This window comes from Pseudophryne corroboree, chromosome 3 (assembly GCF_028390025.1).
Source record: "Pseudophryne corroboree isolate aPseCor3 chromosome 3, aPseCor3.hap2, whole genome shotgun sequence".
Classification (NCBI taxonomy): domain Eukaryota; kingdom Metazoa; phylum Chordata; class Amphibia; order Anura; family Myobatrachidae; genus Pseudophryne; species Pseudophryne corroboree.
Window position 1 is genome coordinate 762,480,544 of NC_086446.1, and position 22,123 is coordinate 762,502,666.

Below are 22,123 nucleotides of genomic sequence, written 5' to 3' on the forward strand. Positions count from 1 at the left end.
TATAGCACTAGCCACTCTTCCCTGCAGCTAAGATAACCCACATTGTGTGTGTCCCCTCCCCAGAAAGTTGGTACTCCTCTTTAATTGGTCCTAGGCCCTGACTGGCAGACTGGGCTTTGTAATCCTACAGCGGTTAGCCAGTCAGAGTCTCCCACAATACTGTATCTGAGGCGCATGTTCATTTTCTTGTGTTCCTATCCATTTTCCTAGGGAATGTGTGCTGGATGCACCCTGACGGTGCTAGTTGTCACTTTGCCAACTGTTTATTGATGTGTTTTTGACACAGTTATAAAGAGAGTGTGTGTGCGCACGCATGGGGGGCGCCAAATTACTGCCTTGCCCCGAGTGCCAAAAATCCTAGTTTTGGCCCTGTCTTTTAGAGTGAGATGTACCAAGCAGTGAAAAGGGTGGAGAAGTGAGCCAGTGGAGAAGTTGCACCATGGCAACCAATCAGCTGCTCTATATAATTTTATAGTATTCAAATTATAAAAGTGATTTCACTCTTTCCACTGCTTAGTACATCTCCCTCTTAGCAGGTTATTAAAGTGCAATAGTCATCAAGAATTAATGGTGTTATGGAGTTGTCTTAAATTACCCTTTTACACCTTAGCATAGGTAGCAGCCTGCAGTACTTTTTATGTACAGAAGACCTCGTCTGGAGACTTTGTGTAATGCTGTAGCAGCAGGAGAGATGAATCCCTAGTGACTATGGGTGGGATGCATATGGAGAGAGGTATCATGCTTTATAAAGAGTGAAGAAGTGGACACATGAGGAAAGTTGCCCCTAGCAATCAACAGCTTTTACTTTTTTTAATTATGGCTAAAAGCTAATTGATTGGTGGTAGAGGTAACTTCCAATGTCCATGTCTTCATTCTTTAGGAGCAGTGTTGGACTGGGGCATGAAGGGCCCAACAGGGGAATACAGTGGTAAGGACCCATGTTTAGAGGTGTGGATAGTCTTTGAGGGTTAGACAAACCAATGTGACAGCTGGCTGCACCCCCTCTGAGTGCACGGGCTGCGCCCCTTAATAAATATATACAGTATGTATAGTAAATACTGCTAGTGCATGCATGATAATGGACCAGATTAGTAACAGCAATGTAGCTTAGGAAATGCCCCATAGTCCTGTGCAGTATAAGGTAACATATGTACAGTATAATTCAAGTACACAGTCTGGAACCTGATCCGTAGAGGCGGTAGAAGGGACCCCAGGCAGCAGGGCCCCCTGGGGGTTTCCCCTGAACCCCTGTGGACCAGTCACACCCTACTTAGGAGGCTTGATACATCTCTGTCGAATGTCTCATAAATACACATTAAACACGATTTCAAGATCTAGGGCCGGATGTATTGAAGTCCGAGTTGGCGGGAGGTGCGGGTTCCCATCCAAACACGGATTGTTTTTTAAAGCAACAAGCATTTTTAAAGGCATAGTTTTGCCTAGGACTTGCATGCAGCTTTAAAAAAAAAAAAAAAAAACCTCCAAGTTCAGTCCTCCGACCAACTCTAACTTCATTACATCTGGCCCAATGTGTCTATTTGAGATGTCAATTTATATTTTTCCATTCCAGCTCTGTAATACTAATATTTTGGTCTTTGGTTGTACTGGTGGCACAGATGCTGGAATGAGTGGGTGATAGAGTAAAAGTTCATGTAGAGCATTGGTTGTTCTGGTGGCACAGATGCTGGAATGAGTGGGTGATAGAGTAAAAGTTCATGGAGAGCATTGGTTGTTAAGGATGTAGCCAGTACCTTCCACAATTGCCTGGTCCTTCAGTTTTTGCAGAATTGCATTGCTCCGATCTGTATCCCCCGAAACTCGGAATGCATGGAACATCATAACCCGGTTATAAATGCTCTGATCTTCTTGCTTAGAGGCAGCAACCAGGCAGTCAAGAGCACTACGAAGCAGTGTTACCTTTAAATAAACAGAAAATAATTCTAGAACTAGTTTAAGTGTAAGAAGCCCCTTGTGGACTCGGTGACAACCGATACCCACGAGTGGGAATAGTCCCTGTTGGTCGGCATGCCAACTGTCAGGATTCTCAGGGGGAGGGATGTAGGGGGAGGCGGTCTCCTGACCGCCGGTCACATAACTATATCCCAGACACACAACTGTATATTGCTAATTCACTTACCCTTGCCGCGTAGTAGGTCTCTGACAGAAAAACAACCACGGCCGCTGTAAAGCTGACTTTTCCCTCCGCACCGCCCTGCAACAGAGTTTTTTTTCTCTTTTTAAACAAAAAATGTTGCTACTAAAACAAGAGTCCCAATAGCAAGGTCTGTAATTTTGGCTGATCAAGAACAAATACAATTTATTTATTTATAAATACTAAATGAAAACAAAACATAAAAAAAAATACAGACACAGTCACAAACTAAAATCGCATATAATTTAAGATTTTTTTTTGTCAGATATCTATTTCCCTGACCTTTGTCCCTGTGACCCATAGCAAATAACCTGGGTGACTGGTACTTTCTTAGTCCATACAGTCAGCTCTGAAATAATTAATTTTTAACTCTAGATATGGTACTGTGAAATCCATCTAAAGAATAATGGTCAAAAAGGACATTCTGGGAGAATGTAGTCGTAGCCCTACAACTGCAATAAGGAGACACCACAGGGGGCAGTACATCCTCTACAGCAGTGGTTCTCAAGCCCGGTTCTCAGGACCCCACACAGGTTTCATTTTCCATGCCACCTGTGGATTTTTAAAATGTGACAGTTGGTCATGCACAGTGACCTGGAAAAAGTGAACTGTGTGGCGTCCTGAGGACCGAGTGGAGAACCTGTGCTCTACAGTAAACACATACTTTTAATAACTATACAGTTGGGGGAATCTACCAAACCTTCTAAAGACTGGAGATGTGGACAAGTGGAGAAGCAACCAATAAGCTTCTAGCTAGCATTTATTAAGTAGATTCTATTAAATGATAGATGGAAGCTGATGTAATGCTATGGGTAACTTCTCCACACTTAAGGTTTCATACATCTCCCCTGTAAATGTAACTAGGTTATACAGTAGAGCATGGTTCCCAAATTCTGTCCTCAAAGAACCCCAACAGTTCAAGTTTTCCAGGTCTCCTCACAGAGTTACAAGTGAAATAATTATCTCCACCTGTAGATTTTTTTTTTAAATGTGTCAGTTAGTAATGAATGCACTTGGGCACCTGCTAGGTGACCTGGAAAACATGAACTGTTGGGGGTCCTTCATGGAAGTGAATGACAGCAGTGCAGTACTATGTATCACTGCAGTGGTCAATGACACCTTAGCCTGTTCTTGGTGGTTTCTGCATAAATGATCTATACAAACAGAATCTATAGGATGGCGGAACAATGCAGAGTGGGCTTCTGTCTTCTGCTGGCAAATGGGCCTAGCCCTGTACGCTTTAACCACCAGCTTTTAATGAGGAGATGAACTCATTTACCTTCAGGTCATTGTTAAAGACCGTTCCCTTCGGCTCAAAACAACCAGTAGTTAAATCCTGTAAGCTTTCCAGGTACACCAAGCCTTGGTTTATTATAGTCTTATCAACAAATGTGTACTGGGCAACACGTTGTAAGGTTTCTAAGACTCTGAAAGTCAACCTGATGGAGAAATCAAAAAGGACAAAAAAGTCAAAAACAATTCAACATCTAAAATACAAATACATTTTTTTTTTGGTAGGACAGGGCAGGGATCATGTACTAAACGGTATCTGGATGCTAAGTGGACAGTCAATAAGTTGACCACTAATGGTCGACAGGCTTTATGTCGACATGGTCAAAAGGTTGGCATGGACAAAAGGTTGACATGGCAATGGTAGACACAGGAAAATGCTGACATGAGTTTAAAAATATATATATTTTTGGAACTTTTTCATACTTTACAAACCACATGGACTTTGATTGGGAATAGTAACCTGGCCTGAAGCATGGAGAGTGAAGCGAGCCATGCAAGAGGATGCAGGGCACTAATTGGGGGTTCCTGATTACTTTATGGCATAAACGACACCCGAAAATAAAATGCATAACGACCTTTTCCATGTCGAAATTTAGTCAAAGGTGACCTTTTGGGGATCGACCTAAACCAGGGTTGGGGAACCTTTGGCACGCCAGCTGTTGAACTACACATACCAGCATGCCCTGCTACAGTTTTGCTATTTGGCCATGCTAAAATTGTTGCAGGGCATGCTGGGATGTGTAGTTCTGGAGGGCCAAAGGTTCCCCACCCGTGACATAGACACGGTTGACCTTTTCCAGGTCGACCCTATGAATAGGATTAACCTCGAAAAGGTCAACAGTGTCAACCCTACCAAACTAGGACTTCGGGTTCATACAGGTTATAGGAGTAGGTGGGGACTAAGCTAGCATCACAACGTCGGTACCCACCAAGTGACTTTTGCATGACATGCAGGAAGCCTAGCAGCAAATCCGATTGGATGCCTGTCATTTCAGTGTGGTGACTGCTCCGTGCAGTCTGTATGGTAGTGTGCTGAGCAGGAATCTCATCAGACTAAGAGCCTCTGTGAACACTACACTGCTATACAGACTGCGGAGCAGACAGAGCTCTGTGGGCCACCGCACTGTAAGGACAGGTAGCCAATCAGATTACATGTCTATCATGCAGTGGTCACTGCAGGATGAGTCCTGTGAGCACTCCTCCTTCCCCCTATAACTGCCCCTGCACCCTCCCCCTGTCTGCCTCTGCTTGTGGGCCCTACAGGTTTTATTCGTATTAGGCCCCACAAATTCTAATGGCAGCCCAGCACCCCCTCATACATATGGGATGGTAAAGTATGAACTACTCAGTTTCAATTAAAAAAAAAAAAACACATGCAACATTTATGTAAATTTTTTGACCTGTCAACATTTTAAATGTCCATATTTTAACCTTGTCTGTAAATTGACTGCATCCCATGGCTTAGCCAGTGTCAGCCCCCCATACATAATGCAGTGGCTGTATATTATTGATTAGCCAGAGTCAGCTCCTCCATACATAATGCAGTGGCTGTATATTATTGATTAGCCAGTGTCAGCCCCCCATACATAATGCAGTGCTGGTCTTTCGTCTGTCTAACTTACCATGAACTCCCCCCGTATCCTCTTCCTGCAAAAACGCTGAAGCTTCCATCGGAATTTCTGTAGCCGAGAATTCTCCTGTAGCCTAGAGAGGAAAATATGGTGTTACACTACATGTTACAGTACCTGCACCACTTCAAGGTACAGAACACTAAACTAGGACTACTGGGCTGTACTCAGGGTGGCCTCTATTGCAGCATTTACCTTTTATTATCATTTGTATTATAAGTTGTAGAAAGGTAGAATAACATTTTGAATCATGCATGTCTCATACAATGGCTTCATATTGTCCTTCCAGTGCAGTTTTGTTCTGGGTCACCTGTCTGCACTTATCCCCCGACCCCAGATCTCACACATATCAGAGCACTGGTGTAAGGTTTACTCTAGCTGGCTTTCCAACAAGAACATCTGATATGTTCAACTATTACTATAAACTATGGTTTCCTAGCTACAATCTAAGTAACACCCATGCAGCATATTACTGGATTTATTAAAATGCTGAAATTACAGGGTTACTACAATTTTATATTTTAGTAAGTTGTTGTTTTTCTGTAATGAGAAGTATGGAAAAGCAGGTTCTCATTGGGAGCACACAATTCGGAGTCTTACCATGTAACATATTCTGTTTGGAATCTAGAAACTAACTTACAGCAAGTACTCGTCTGATACCAATATAAACCATGTTCAACCCAAAGCAACTGCCTCCCAGGCTTATCCCTCACCCGGACTCCACAATATTATATCAGATGCCATTACTCTACAGAGCACTTTCCTATTCTAGATCCCTCATAATAGTTCTAAAGCCATAATTAAAGCATTTTACTTTTCTGTTACAGACCTATCCAGGTAAAAGATCACCCCAGTGAATAATGGTAAAATAATCAGTTTCTGTACGGTGTGTCTACAGCAGTTTCAGTATTACCAATTGCCATATTTTCTGTAGCTCGCTTTTGAAACTCCTCCGTCAGACGTCCGGTTTTGTTCAAATAATCCACAGCAATTGGTATGGGCATCAGGCTAGCGATGGTCTGCTCCCCGCACCCAGTGGGCTCTCTGTTCAAAGACTCCGGATTGGTCAAAGCACGGCCAAATATATCTCCTACAAACATGTCACCATAAAAAGTTGTCACTATTACAAAGTGTTTACTATTACATAGGAACATGGCAAGATTATACAGAAGGCAGGAAAGATCAAGTGGTATATTTACTAAAAGTCAGTTTGTGACCGATTTTGTGTTTTAGGGTCTAAATCCCACATTCACTAACAGATCGTTAATTCCAGGAAAAGTAAATCAGGACTTGTTCTGGACCTCCTGCGATATCACCCCCTGATGACTAAAAAAGCAACTGGTTTATTATTATCTTAATTGGTCCTTAATTACTCGCATTGTGAACTAGTGTCTTCTTCCTCCAGGTCCTGATAGGCTGCTCTTCTACAACAGTGTAACTATGTGTGAGTGTGTGAGACCCCTGTGACCCCCTGTCAGATGTGTGACACCGTGTGTGTGTGTGTGTGTGTGTGTGTGTGTGTGTGTGTGTGTGTGTGTGTGTGTGTGTGTGTGTGTGTGTGTATGACCCCTGTGTGTGTCCGCAATCAACAACAGGGAGAACTACATCTCCCAGCATATTCCTCCACAGTGGGAAGATGGAGGGGAGATGACTGGCAGCTGCAGAGACCACCGGACCGGCCGGAACACAACAGTAAGTATCCAACCTTTTTTTCTCTCGCCCCACATGATTTTGGCTGCAAACAAAAACCCTTCCCAGTTTTTCTTTTATTGGCTACCACATAGCCTAGGTGATCCAAAATTGGGCACGAGGTCCGCAAAGTTTTTTACAGCCAAAACATCACCCCTAATTGATACCCCTCTATCAGTGCACTGCAGTCCATTTATAGAGGTTGCAGAAACACTGTGGCCCTCATTCCGAGTCGTTCGCTCAGTATTTTTCATTGCATCGCAGTGTAAATCCGCTTAGTACGCATGCGCAATATTCGCACTGCGACTGCGCCAAGTAATTTTACAATGAAGATAGTATTTTTACTCACGGCTTTTTCTTCGCTCCGGCGATCGTAGTGTGATTAACAGGAAATGGGTGTTACTGGGCGGAAACACAGCGTTTTAGGGGCGTGTGGATGAAAACGCTACCGTTTCCGTAAAAAACGCAGGAGTGGCTGGAGAAACGGGGGAGTGTCTGGGCGAACGCTGGGTGTGTTTGTGACGTCAAACCAGGAACGACAAGCACTGAACTGATCGCAGAAGCCGAGTAAGTGTGGAGCTACTCTGAAACGGCTAAGTAGTTTGTTATCGCAATATTGCGAATACATCGTTCGCAATTTTAAGAAGCTAAGATTCACTCCCAGTAGGCGGCGGCTTAGCGTGTGTAACTCTGCTAAAATCGCCTTGCGACCGATCAACTCGGAATGAGGGCCTGTATTCAATACATCTGCCAAACTGCAGCAATTGTGTGTGTCAGGGCAAAGGGTTGGATGGAGGGGAATGGTGGAGAGTGAAAGGTTTCAGGCAGAGAAACTCCTAGTTCAGGTATAAAGAGTTATTCTAGTAAGGTGTCGTAACCCAGTGGCAAACGCAGGATTTCATTAGGGGGGTTTCCAAATGCAATCCACAATCTCCCACTTGGCAGAACATGAAATACAGTATTAATATTTAACACAATATATGGTCTATAGTGTAGGCTCCATCAAACACATTTAAATAATATAAATAAGACAAGTAATCAGGAAGAGGTTAAACATACTATAATTAATAAATAAATACACAAATATAATGGAACCAGTACTGCACTTTCTATGCAAACATTCTCCCACCTCATGGTAAGGCTCCTGTCTCTTCTTCCTGGTACCTACTCTCTGGTCCAGTGCACTGATTGAGGGCTCAGATCCACACACAGCAAACTTGGTAGAAGAAGCTGCTACCACTGGGCATGTGTAGTAGCTCTGCTCTGTTCCTTAAACTGCATGGTGTGGTCAGCAGCTCTAGTAACCGTATTATATACCATCGCTATTGTTGTTAAAATATGAGCCACTTGCCAAGAGGAGGGGGTTTCTGGGCAACCAGAAACCCCCCCTGCGTTTGCCTATGTAGCCTGCATAATTATTTTAATAAGACAAAATTGAAGCGAAACTTTTACTCCTTCATTATAAGAAAGCTTATATTCTTGAGGCAGCATCAGGAACTCCCTGACTGCACCGTAGCATGTACAGAAGTGATGACCACCATGACACATTAAATCTGCTGCTTATAAAATCAAAGGGTCTTTGCACTTACCAAATACAGTAACAGACGCCTTTGCTGAATCTTTCACAGTGTTCTCAGGAGTGAAGACATTGATTGGAATTACAACACTTGTGTCTGAGGGGGAAAAAAACAATTAGTAGGTACTCCCAATAATGGGGGTAATTCCAAGTTGATCGCAGCAGGAAATTTTTTAGCAGTTCGGCAAAACCATGTGGACTGCAGGTGGGGCAGATATAGCATTTGCAGAGAGAGTTAGATTTGGGTGGGTTATTTTGTTTCTGTGCAGGGTAAATACTGGCTGCATTATTTTTACACTGCAATTTAGATTGCAGATTAAACACACCCCACCCAAATCTAACTCTCTCTGCACATATTATATCTGCCTCTCCTGCAGTGCACATGGTTTTGCCCAACTGCTAAAAAATGTCCTGCTGTGATCAACTTGGAATTACCCCCAATGTGAGAAACTCCATTAATGAGGGACTTGGTAAATACTCCCACTAATGTGAGGAACTTGGTAGGTACTCCTTGCAACGTGGGGAACTAGGTAAGTATTCCCAATAATGGTCGGGATGGGATGTACTAATGTACATCGCTGCCCATCACCGCCCTGCGCCACGATGCTGTCCTCCGCGATGCGCAGCGGCAGCCTGACTTCCGGGATTCGGCCCCAGGAGTCAGTCTGCGCATGCGCGGGGTGACGGGGGCGGCCGCAGGGCATGCTGGGAGGGATCCGATCGGATCCCTCACACAGCGCCGCAGAGAGAAGCCTATAGGCTTCTATGGACGTATGCCAGCTAAAGCTGGTGTACCCCGCCGCGGCGCTGTCCTGCCGGCCGGGGGTTAGTACATCAGGAAAATGCGGTAAACAGGGAGTTTACCGCATTTTCTGCTTCGTACATCCCGCCCAATGAGAGAAACTTTGTAAGTGCTCTCAATAGTACTTCCTATTATGTGAGGAACTTGTTAGATACTCCAAATAATGTGAAGAACTTGGGAAATAATCCTAATAATGCCAATAATGTGAGGTACTTGGCAGGTACGCCCAATAACATGAGGAACTTGTTAGATACTCCAAATAATGTGGGGAACTTGGTAGGTACTCACAGTAATTTGAGGAATTTGGCAAGTACCCCCAACGATATGAGGAACTTGGTAAATACTCCCAATAATATGAGGAACTTGGTAAATACTCCCAATAATATGAGGAACTTGGCAGGTACTACAAATAATGTGAGGAACTTGGAAAGTACTCCCAATAACGTGAGGAACTTGGAAAGTACTCCCAATAACGTGAAAAACTTGGTATGTACAGTACTCCCTATAATGTGAGGAACTTGGTAGGTAACCCCAACAGTATGAGGAACTTTGTAAATACTCCCAATAATATGAGGAACTTTGTAAATACTCCCAATAATATGAGGAACTTGGCAGGTTCTACAAATAATGTGAGGAACTTGCAAAGTACTCCCAATAATGTGAGGAGCTGGAGAAATGTAGCCTGTATACTAACACTAGGACAAGATAAATACCATCCACCTACCATTCACACAGATAAAGTCACTTCTGGTTACTTCTTTCTGTATACCCTCAGCCTTATACACAGAAGAGAGAAACAAAAACAGAATGGTTTAATTGTTTTTTGTATTGCATTTTGAACACTGTCCTACTGGGTGTGGTATTGAAAGTCGACAGTAACTAGGTCGACAATGTCTAGGTCGACCACTATTGGTCGACAGTAACTAGGTCGACAGGGTCAAAAGGTCGACAGGTCAAAGGTCGACATGAGTTTTTAATGTTATTTTGGTGTTGTTTTCTTCGTAGAGGGACTGGGAACCCCAATTAGTGCACCGCTTCGCTCGCCATGCTTCGGGCATGGTGCCTTCGCTCCGCTACCGCTTCGCTCGGCACAGATTACCGTTCCAATCGTAGTCCACGTGGATCGTTAAGTATGAAAAGGTTCAAAAAAAGAAAAAAAATTGTGAAAAACTCATGTCGACCTTTTGACCTGTCGACCTAGAACATGTCGACCTTTTGACCCTGTCGACCTAGTTACTGTCGACTAATAGTGGTAGACCTAGACATTGTCGACCTAGTTACTGTCGACTTTCAATCCGGATCCCGTCCTACTATAAACTACTACTGTATGTACAGTACAGTAAATGGAATATAGAGGCATCTTACATACAGAGCTATATTAACAATGTTAAAAAACCCATCACTAAATGGATTTGTTTATTTATTTTGCATCATGATGCAATCCATAATAAACTCCACTTTACCACATAAAGGAAATACTTGAAAGGAGAGTGGAGGAATGAGCCAGTGGAGAAGTTGCCCATGGCAAACAATCAGCTGCCCTGTATAGATTTTATAGTATGCAAATGATAAATGTTACTTCAATGCTGATTGGTTGCCATGGCCAACTTCTCCACTAGCTCACTTCTCCACTTTTTTCACTGCTTAGTACATCTCCCCCTAGATCAATGAAGCGTGCACCAAAAGGTCCTCCAGTAGGATACAAGTCATGCCTGTGTGAGACCTACCTTATAAGGGACACACACCCATCACACTGGTCTTAGTGTTGTCTGTGCCATATGCATAGTAGTGCATTAGTTCATGTGTCTCTTTGTAGTGCCCTAGTTCATTGTCTTCCTTGTAGTAGTGCCCTAGTTCATTTTCTTCCTTGTAGTAGTGCCCTAGTTCATTTTCTTCCTTGTAGTAGTGCTCTAGTTCATTATCTTCCTTGTAGTAGTGCTCTAGTTCATTATCTTCCTTGTAGTAGTGCCCTAGTTCATTTTCTTCCTTGTAGTAGTGCCCTAGTTCATTGTCTTCCTTGTAGTAGTGCTCTAGTTCATTGTCTTCCTTGTAGTAGTGCCCTAGTTCATTGTCTTCCTTGTAGTAGTGCCCTAGTTCATTGTCTTCCTTGTAGTAGTGCCCTAGTTCATTTTCTTCCTTGTAGTAGTGCTCTAGTTCATTGTCTTCCTTGTAGTAGTGCCCTAGTTCATTTTCTTCCTTGTAGTAGTGCTCTAGTTTATTTTCTTCCTTGTAGTAGTGCCCTAGTTCATTTTCTTCCTTGTAGTAGTGCTCTAATTCATTGTATGACCCTTAGTTGCAAGGTCCAACCTAGTACATTATATGCCTAATAACAGTGCCCTGATCTCTTTTATGACCCTTATTAGTGCCCTACTTAATTTTATGCCCAATAGTAGAACCCTAGTTCATTTTATGTCCAATAGTAATGACCAGGTTCATTTACTCCCCATAGTAGTGCCCTAGTTTACTTAATTCCCCATAATAATGCCCATAAATGCTTTATGCCCCATAGTAATGCACCATATGTATAGTATGCTAAACAGCACTGCCCTGGCCCCTGATTATAATATGCCCCATAGTATTGTGGTGCCCATGAGCCGTTTAACATCATGTAAACCCCTACCACCGCCACCTCCAGCTTTATCTCAAAACCTCTGCAGGCTTCCATCTGTTCCCTGGTTTAATGCCAGTGGAATGCTGGAAACGTCTCTCTCAAAAGAATTTGGTTCTGATTCCGAAGAGAGATGGGTACAGAGAAGGCGGCTCTCTAAGTCTACTGGCCCTATACCAACCCATGTGCCCACTATCATTATGTCATTGCAAGAGGGTGAACACTTAGAAACTTGGGGAGGGTACCATAAACAGTTGGGTCTCTATTATATATATTATATTATCAATATCCACAGCAACTAAATCTCGCTCTTACATAAAGTAGCCAGACAGACATTTAGGGGTAGATGAACCAAGCCTTGGAGAGTGATAAAGTGGACAGAGATAAAGTGCCAGCCAATGAGCCCTTAACTGACAATTTTCGAACACAGCCTGTAACATGGCAGTTAGGAGCTGATTAGCTATACTTCATCTCCGTCCACTTTATCATCATCAAAGGCTCTCCTCTTAGAGAGGTATACCTCTGGATCCAGGGCACCCTGTGTTACTAGTAGGGACATAAGAGGGCTGCACTGTGCCCTTGGCTGGTCACAACACTAGCCACTCCCCCTGACCGATGACATCAGGATGTCAGGACAAGGGGGTGGGGCCACTATCACAGTTAAGTACAGACTGCAGTTACGGCCCTGGCTACTGGACCCCATTATGCATCCATTGACTACTGGAGTATACTCATGACCTCTTAGATGGTCATTTATATACAGTATGCACAACTGCGCTAAGAAGCAAAGCTGTACGTAGCAGGGACGTGCGGTGAGCTAAATAAGCAGGGACGTGCGGTGAGCTAAATACAGTAGCTCAGGAGGCACTGGCTAGCACCAGAGCTTTACATGCAATATATGAGCCAAAGCGTACATTTGGGCATTATACACAGGAGCAGCATTATAAGCTCTTGGAAATCTGGTGAGTTTTGATTAGAGATGTGTGGAAAAGTTAGCCAGGTGAGGCACTGCCTCACCTGCCATAGAGTTTTTACTCCAGAGTTTTGGCTATAAAAATTATTAGAATAATGCAAAAAAGATATTTAAAACATATTCTTTGTATTTTTCATATACTTTATACAATCAAAACTCTGGCACAAACGTAAGTATGACAGGAAAGGCTCTGCCTCACCCCACCGTCCGTCACTGGTACGTAGGTCCATTTATCAGGGGGATCTGGCACGCCATCACACTGCACAAGCTCCAGAGACGAGTGTACGCCTCTGTGGGCAGTACATAGTTGTAACTTTGGGTATAATTCAGACCTGATCACTGCTGTGTGTTTTCGCACAGCAACCAATCAGGTCTGAATTGCGGCGCCGACGCATGCCAGACAGCCGACGGCCATATCAGCCCTGCGATTGCCTCAGCCTGATTGACAGGTAGAGGCAGTCACTGGGGGGGAGGGGGGGGGGCCGTCCAGGCAACGCAGGCGTGCCCGGATGGTGCGGGAGGGGAAGCCCGCGACAGCTACGTGACGTCACACGCAGCTGCTGTGACCCAAAAAGCAACGAGTAGCTCCCGGCAAGCACTCAGGAGCTGCACTGTTAGGGAGCTACTTATCACTGCTTGCAATTGAGTGGGTGTAACTGGATGGTAATCAGGGCCATCTTTTCATATGGGCTCAATGGGCACTTGACCAAGGGCCCCAGGAGTCTAAGGGCTCTAGGATGATAGCTGAGGGTCCCCTCTTTCCAGCGGTACCAGATTTTTGAAAATCCAACCTAGGGAACCTGAGATATCCAGCTTCTAAGCAGTGGTCCCCATTAAAGCCTGTTAATTGCTCTTCCCAGCTAGATATCTCAGGTTATGTTTGGCTTAGAGTTTTTCTGAGTGTATATTCCAAAAGCTGGGACTCTCCCCTTTTGGTGAACACTGGCAGCTTTTCTCTACTATACCCAGAACCAGAGATATCAGCCTTCCAGCAGCTGGTCCCTGCTCCAGCTCCACACACCTGGTAGGCAGTTTTATATTTTCATTGGTGGATTGCTCTGGCTCCTGAACTCTGATCCCCAAGTCCCCAGCACCTCCTGAAAGGTGGATCTTTCTAGTGTTGTAACCCATTGAAAGCTAAAATCTAGCAAGCTGCCCTCCCACCGGAAAATTAAGCCCACTCCCACTATCCACCCCTCCCCTGTGTATTAAACCCTGCCCTACCACCCTGTAAGTCATATCCCAGGGCCTCTTTCTACAGTTTAGTGTTCTCCCTCATTCCCAATCTCCCACCATCTGTGCAGTAAAAGTGTAATTAGCAGAAATTACTGTTCCAGGTCCTACATGCTGAGCGGAAGATAGAACACAACCTACTACCACCTGCGGGACATCAAAGTTTCTACTGATAGCACCGCCACCTCTACTGCTGCAGGATGGGTAGGAGCCCCAGTGAATTAGTTTGCCCAGGGGCCTACACTGCTGTTAAGACAGCTCTGGTGATAATGGAGGAATGAATATGTAGCCAGTGTAAGGAGTGTAGACAATACTGCAGGTTATGCCTTGTTATATAGTGGGGACTGCGGTCTATAGTATCAGTTAGCCTAATACAATATATTTGAAGCACTAGATGTCTCGTTAAATAGTCCTGAAAGTATTTAATGGAGATACTGGCGATAGGTAAGAGGGGCTTGTCATATAGGACCCCCAGTATTTCCAAGGTTCTTCAGTAGGAAGGGGGGGGGGGGGGGGGGAGGAGAGTGTTCTCACCTTCACAATGATGGTTCTCACTATAGTATCCTTGCGTAATGGCTGGGTAGAGTCTGCCGGGCCTTCACATGTATCTCCGATCTGAATAGTTTCACCCGTCACACTGACATTTAACACGCCTGCAAAATTGGAGCAAGTAGATGTACAGGTGCAGCAGGCTTTATTGTAAAATCAGAGAAGCAGATACTATAGCGCTGGATGCAACTCAAATCCACATCAAATCATTATCACAGCTGAGCTCTACAACGGAGCGTTATTAGAGACCGTTCCTATACAGAAGCTGCCAGGGAAGGGTTGATTACTGGATTACCATTATGTTTGCAGCAGACACTAAGGGGTCTATTGATGTAGAAAACGAAAACAGAATTGCTACTTATCACTATACATCGCATCTCTTCGATGCGATGTATAGCTGTGATAAGTAGCAATTCATGTATACTCACCCTTCCGACGATGCGCTGCGGTGTCTGGGGCTCCTGCGGTGAGGTCTTCTCCAGCGGTCCCTCCCTGCGATGCGGAGTCCAGCGGCGGGTACCTTTGCGCATGCGCAGCTTGATGACCTCCCGGCAGGCCGCAGTGGTTGCTGGGAGGTCGGGGGCGGAGCCAGCACGAGGTGCCGAGCAGCGATCAGGGAAGCATTGAGCTTCCCTGACGTCTCCGCACTACAGTTCAGGTTACGCCGTCCTCAGATGGCGAACCTGAACTCCATGGAGAAGCGGAAAGCAGAGCTTTCCGCACCTTCATGAATTGCACTCACCATACAAAAGGTATGGTGATGCGATTCAGGCACAGAGCGGGGGTACCGCTGGAGAAGTCAGAGACTTCTCCACAGTAACCGGCTCTGTGAATTGCTGTAAGCAGAGAAAAGCCCTGTTTAACGCAAAACAGGGCTTTTCACTGCTGCATGAATAGACCCCTAAGTGGTAGATTTACTACCAGTGGTGTTTCACATAGCAGCCTATTACATTCTCTCGATCATTTCTCTATTGCATTCTGAAAAATGAGACAGAATTTGATTGGTTGCTATGGGCAACACCAATCTGTTTTAGAAGCTTTAGTAAATCTACCCCTAAGTCTGACCTCAAGATTTTGAACTGTTTTGTTGTCTAGAAAACCGACCCATTGCACAGATCAGATAAATCCTGATCACCTGTGCTCGAGCCTTGATATCCGTAAAATCTAGACTGTAATGGTGGAGTTTAGGAGATTCTGGATTAAGGGGTTTACTGTATATCCTAAACTTTGTGTTCTAAATCACTTTTAATAGCAAAACACGGCCTGAAGTGGCTGTACTGTAGTTGCAGCATCCGAGGACGTCTGTTTTACTACCTAATGCAGTAACTGTACAGCTAATGTGGGGCTGTCCTTCTGGAACCGGAAGATGCCCATTGATGTTGCGCCAACAGCCATCAATAGTATTTGCGCTTGTAACAGCCATAACCTAGGTATAAGATATATGTCAGAAATAGGCTACTCTAGCACGACTCGCACCAAGCTTTGATATATACCTATGAATAGTGCGCAAGCCAGGGACCAATTCCTGCCCAAAAATGCCCCATGTACTCTAAAGACGAAACTGGCCAAGTTCAGTCCAACTCAGAATAGGATGGACATATGCAAAACGCGTCAGAATGTAGAAAGTCGCCAACTCAGAATCAACCCAGATTGTGCATATACCTGTACTGTAGATGATTTCTTCACTGGTAACTTCAGGTCACTACCCTCTCCTCTACATGAAGTCTTTAGCAGACCTACCCCCTCATTAGATATAGCCCATATGTGCATTACCAGTTTCTGTAAAGATCTGCAGAACATTTCTGAGGCTTAAATCCATCAAATGGTCCAAGCTCCAGTAGGGGCACTAGTAGTTTTCAAGGTTATTTTCTGAAAAAGTAGGACCTCTACAACCAACATACTGGAGACTTGGCTTTAGCTCAGTCCAATAGCTTTCCTTAAAGTCTTCCTATCGCAGAGGCCAGTTAAACAACTCTCCTCCAATCAAGTTGTAAAACCAAGTAATGCTCGGCAGAAGGAGAGCTGCCATCTCTCAGGCACCGTATTACTGCATTGTACAACTCCAGACAAACATGATCGGAGTCTCCTTGTAACAGAACAGATAAGACAGGGAAGTCTCAGGCAAATGTTTCTGTTGTAAATTCTATTTATGCCAATCACAGCTGTAACTGAAATGGTAACGTACCTAATGAAGTGGCATTCACCTGCCAGGAATACGAAGCTCTCTGTCCTGAGCAGATACATTGCTCGATCGCCTCATTGCCGGCTTCTGCGGTGTAGTCATCGGAGGGATGTAAGGTCACGCGGACCTGTATAACAGAGGGCATCAGGTATATATATATATATATATATATATATATATATATATATACACACACACACACACACACATACACACTGTAGATTTTAATCAAAGATAACAAATCATGTACAGTAAGTGGTAGACAAACAATCAGCGTATTAAAAAAAATGACTTTGTGAAATTGCCATACCCAACAGTCCAGGTTTTAGGTATTTTCATGGCTCAGCACACATGGCTAAATCGAATTGACCGAGCTGATAATTAAGTCACCTGTGGCCAAGCATGGATAAACTTGAAACCTGGACTGTTGGGGGGCCTTTAGAACCTATTTGAGAACCTCTGGTGTAACGGGATGTTTGAACATAGGAAAGTTTTGTGAGGGCGTGTAGACACAATTGCAGGCTATGATGTATCAATGTGTCTGAAGATATCTGTCTAATTTCAGACACATCTATTGTGCCTTGTATAGGGCTGGTACAAGAGCTGTATGTATAAGGGAGGTGCAGTCACATAGACAGATATGGATTACTACTGTATGTTCATTTATTACTTTAATACGGGAGCAGTTATGGGTAATTTGTGTTTAATGCTGCATTGGACCCTTAATATGGATATAGAGACAGAAAAATGAAGCTGTGCACAAAGATTCTATGTACTACCGCCAGTACAGTGGTCAGTAAGAACTGGATGCACCATGACTACCACCCACTAACTCAAACATATAACAAAAAGGAACCTTTGGAAACGTGATAGCACCACACCAGCAGATAATAATAACCCTGACAAGATGTACAGTAGCTTCTCTGAAAGCCAAGGAAAGTTCTTACAGTCCAAGGACCATACGTAGCAGCAACCTGCGCTGCTTTGGTCCATGCTCAACTTGACCATCTTCACTCAGCAGGTAGCACAAATACCTTTGACATACGGCTGCTGACACGTGCAAGCCTTGTTTCTAAGGCATGCAAATTAATGAGCTTACTTATCAATGAGTGATAAAACTTCTTGTGATTGATAGAACTCTTTACATGTGACAACTCGTGCTCCAATCAATCAGATCCTAACTGTCATGTGTTTGATAAAGGACAGTTGGGAGCAGTTTGACTGGAGTACCATTTTTGATATGCAATGATTTATGTCATTCACAATGAGTGTTATCACTCGTTGATAAATGGTTCCCTTAATCTAGCTCATATTGGAATAGAACACTCTTGCCCCCTTCCTTGCACAGTGGAGCAGAAGACAAGAGAATTAAAGTCTTCTCGTTCATACCCAAGTACTACCATACACAGCACAAGAGTTACTTCCAGGTCCTCCCTGTTCCTTTCCATGTGTATAAGCAGTACAATTTATGTCAGTTCCATGTTGGTGGATAACAAAGAACCCACCAGTGAGTATGCACTCCTACTCAGAAAATCTTCATTGCCACCTATAGCATCCCGATGCCAAAAAGCAGGAATGATGTTTGTAATCTGTGTCAGTGATACAGGTAACACAAATGCAGATATTAAAGTGCTAACAATTGGGTATACACAGAGCTCCTAGCCAGTGATCACCTTGGCACATTTATCCAGGTAGTTGGACGCAAAGGCCTTCAAGGACAGGATCTCTCCTCGGACAATAGAAGAAGGAAGGGTGACGTCTACAAAGAACAGCTGGAATGAGGTGTAGTTGGCAGGGTGTTTGGTCATGCCGATCCCGGACTGATTTGAGAGACAAATCATGTCAGCTTTCCATTCGGTGATGGTGCCTGGAACCTGTAGTGGCACAGAGGTTGAACCACTTTCCCTGAGGAGGAGGAGGAAACAAAACCCATTTAAAGAATACCATAATTAAGTAATAAAGCATTCTCCTTATCCATAGCCCTTCAGGCCAATGCAACTTCTGCTGGGTCCTAGCTATAAACTCTATGCTTTATCTTTAGCCTAAGGCTATTGCCTGTTACCGTATACCACATTATTATAGAAGTTCTTCTACAGCACCAGGGGAAATGAACATGCGGTCCCTCTAGCTGCTGTGGAACTACATATCCCAGCATGCCCTGCCACAGTTTTGCTATTAGGGCATGTGAAAACTGTGGTAGGGCATGCTGGGATGGATAGTTCCACAGCAGCTGGAGGATGTTTAATACTCTTGGTTGTGCACATAAGATAAAGATGTCAGGGCTGTATAAGGGAAGTGCCAGCAAGTCGGTATACGACAAGCATTAATATACACTAAAATGGCTATAATATACAGAAACAAAGATATAATAATGGTATTCAAAATATTAAATGAAGAACCACTTACGCCTTTTTACAGCTACCTTCTGCTGGAGACCCCTCCCCATGTAACTGCACTAAATACCAAGGTAGCAGTGCCACAATGTCCACGGCACCATATACTGGTATATTCAACTAAAGTCGGATCCTTTCCGACATGAATTGTCAGAAAGGATCTGACAAAGCACCATTCAATGAACGCCCAAATCTGATAGTATTTGGCCATTCTCACCAATGTCATTCTGACAGTTTTTAAAGTCGGAATGACAATGTCGGAAACTGGGCCAAAAACTGTAGCATTTGCCCGCGTTTCCGAGAGAAGCACGCAGATGGGCGACTATTCCGCTGATCCACGTGCTTTTTGACAAGTCGGAATTCCCCACTTGTTGGGAAAATTAGGGCTCCATTGAATAGGTTGGAACCCCTTCCGACCTAAAATAGTCGGAAAGTGCCATCTTTCCGACAAGACGGCAGTTTCAGACTTCAATTGTTTATACCCCATAGAGTGTATATGGTATATTGTAACAGTAAGTGGGCATACCATAAGTACAGTGAATGCAGCTTAGCTTAATTCAGAACAGAAGAAGATGTGCAGGATCGAATCAAAGTTATCTTCTACAGGGGAAGTAATGTCTGGAAGAGTCAGATGTAGCCCGGACTGGGCATCTGCTGCAGAACTTCCACATTAGAAGTACAGGCACATCCTATGTTTATTTCTGTGTTGCCACTGGTGACCACATCGTTGTCAGACACTCACCCAACACGTGCAAGATCGTAATACCATAATTCCGGAAAATAGTTCCGCTCACTGACGATAGCAGGGGCCGGTGATGCAGCACCAACATTTGCAAAACTTGCTTCTGTAAAACAGGATAATAAGCAGACATTCAGGACTTAAGTTTGTGTGTGCGCCCCTGACGCTATATGCTTGCAAAGCCCTTCCCTGGTATACAGCAGTGTGCCCGAATGTGCAAGGACTGAGATGCCCACACTATCTCCATGTGTCTGAGTGGGGTGTGGTATTGAAAGTCGACAGTAACTAGGTCGACAATGTCTAGGTCGACCACTATTGGTCGACAGCAACTAGGTCGACAGGGTGTCTAGGTCGACAGGGTCTTTGGGTCGACATGTTCTAGGTCGACAGGTCAAAATGTCGACATTAGTTTTTAATGTTATTTTGGGGTCGTTTTCTTCGTAGAGTGACCGGGAATCCCAATTAGTGCACCGCTTCGCTCGCCATGCTTCGGGCATGGTGCCTTCGCTCAGCTACCGCTTCGCTCGGCACAGATTACCGTTCCAATCGTAGTCCACGTGGATCGTTAAGTATGAAAAGGTTCAAAAAAAGAAAAAAATTGTGAAAAACTCATGTCGACCTTTTGACCTGTTGACCTAGAACATGTCAACCTAAAGACCCTTTCGACCTAGACACCCTGTCGACCTAGTTACTGTTGACCAATAGTGGTCAACCTAGACATTGTCGACCTAGTTACTGTCGACTTTCAATCCGGATCCCGTCTGAGTAGCCACCTCCCTGTCACCACCCAGTAACATTCCGATACATCTGGATCAGTGCTGCGACTCATTGTGCGCAGACAATCGGGACGCATACGCATGCACGTTCTGACTTAGATGAATGTACAGTGGAAAGCCATTGCTCCACTATGCCCGGCATCGGCTGTGTATGTGACGGAGATTCAGGCTCCCAGCACTGTCAGATCACAGCTGCAGAAGCTTTACATGCATTTGCTCGGATGTTAAAATGAAAAAATAATTAAGTACCAGTGTGCAATATATTTCAGCAATTATAAAAAAAATTGACATCATTCAAAAATACACATGCGGCCAGTCAAAGGGTGAAACTAGACGTAAACAATAGGACAGTGCCATGATGGACCAATGTTTATTGTAGAGATGCACGGTTCGGTTTTCATGAAATACGAACTCAGCCAAACTTATGTGTTCCAAGTCAAATTGAATCCCAGATCAGAATTACTTTGAAGTTTGTAGTTTTCTATGACCATTTAATGCTAAAACTTGGATACAAAGTATCTGGTAGCCGGGGGCCCCATAGTGCCGGGCCCCCTCCATTCTCTTCGTAGGGCCGGGCCCCCATATCTCTCCATAGGGCCGGAGCCCCCTCCTCTCTCTCCAAAGGGCCGGGCCGGAGCCCCCTCCTCTCTCTTCATAGGGCCGGAGCCCCCTCCTCTCTCTCCATAGGGCCGGAGCCCCCTCCTCTCTCTCCATAGGGCCGGAGCCCCCTCCTCTCTCTCCATAGGGCCGGAGCCCCCTCCTCTCTCTCCATAGGGCCGGAGCCCCCTCCTCTCTCTCCATAGGGCCAGAACCCCCTCCTCTCTCTCTCTGTAGGGCCGAGGCCCCCTCCTCTCTCTCTCTCTGTAGGGCCAGAGCCCCCTCCTTTCTCTCTCTCTCTGTAGGGCCAGAGCCCCCTCCTCTCTCTCTCTCTCTGTAGGGCTGAGGCCCCCTCCTCTCCGTAGTGCAGTTGCCAGTAAACCATCCCTGTACCATGATTCTGCTGTGCATGAGCGAGTATTTGGGACAATGGCAGGCGTGCCATTTTACCAGTGATTTGCGCATGAACTGGGATGATCAAAACCAAATGCTGATGAAAGACAGATGCAGTAATATCAATTAAGTCATCTCCCTACCCAACATATTTTTTATATTTACAGTAAAACAAAAAAGTTCTATCTCTGTATATAGTATAAATCAGCATTTCCCAGTTCTTGTCCCCAGGAGCCTAAAACAGTGCTGCATTACAGCTCTCCTGTGTAACACAAGTGCAATAATTAGCTCAGGACACTCCATGTTGTGTAATAAAATGATTGTTGTGCAAGACATTAATCATATCACAATATATATATATTATCTTGAACGAGTTACCTGGTCGAAGGGCCAAAGTGTTAAATGGTCGGCTGCTCGCACCGTCCATTGCAAAAAAGGGTACAGTTATACGTGAACTTCCACATAATGCTGGTTTGTTTATTGTGATATTTGGAGCAATAAAATGTATACACAGGGCCTGAAAGCAACAGATACATTTAT

General features: G+C 44.4%; 1 protein-coding gene across 2 annotated transcripts in view; it reads right to left on the bottom strand.

Moving 5' to 3' along the window:
* LOC135056798 (ovostatin-like) overlaps positions 1 to 22,123 on the bottom strand; it is a 124,748-nt gene that overhangs the window by 14,776 nt on the left and 87,849 nt on the right. For both annotated transcript variants that reach the window (XM_063962399.1, XM_063962400.1), the window contains exons 18-29: positions 21,962 to 22,100; positions 19,821 to 19,923; positions 18,359 to 18,590; positions 16,689 to 16,812; positions 14,489 to 14,607; positions 9,865 to 9,916; positions 8,352 to 8,435; positions 5,987 to 6,163; positions 5,068 to 5,149; positions 3,432 to 3,591; positions 2,138 to 2,212; positions 1,752 to 1,917 (exon numbers count right to left, since the gene is read on the bottom strand). In XM_063962399.1, coding sequence (XP_063818469.1) covers positions 1,752 to 1,917; positions 2,138 to 2,212; positions 3,432 to 3,591; positions 5,068 to 5,149; positions 5,987 to 6,163; positions 8,352 to 8,435; positions 9,865 to 9,916; positions 14,489 to 14,607; positions 16,689 to 16,812; positions 18,359 to 18,590; positions 19,821 to 19,923; positions 21,962 to 22,100 — 1,513 coding nt within the window. The remainder of the gene's footprint in view (positions 1 to 1,751; positions 1,918 to 2,137; positions 2,213 to 3,431; positions 3,592 to 5,067; positions 5,150 to 5,986; positions 6,164 to 8,351; positions 8,436 to 9,864; positions 9,917 to 14,488; positions 14,608 to 16,688; positions 16,813 to 18,358; positions 18,591 to 19,820; positions 19,924 to 21,961; positions 22,101 to 22,123) is intronic.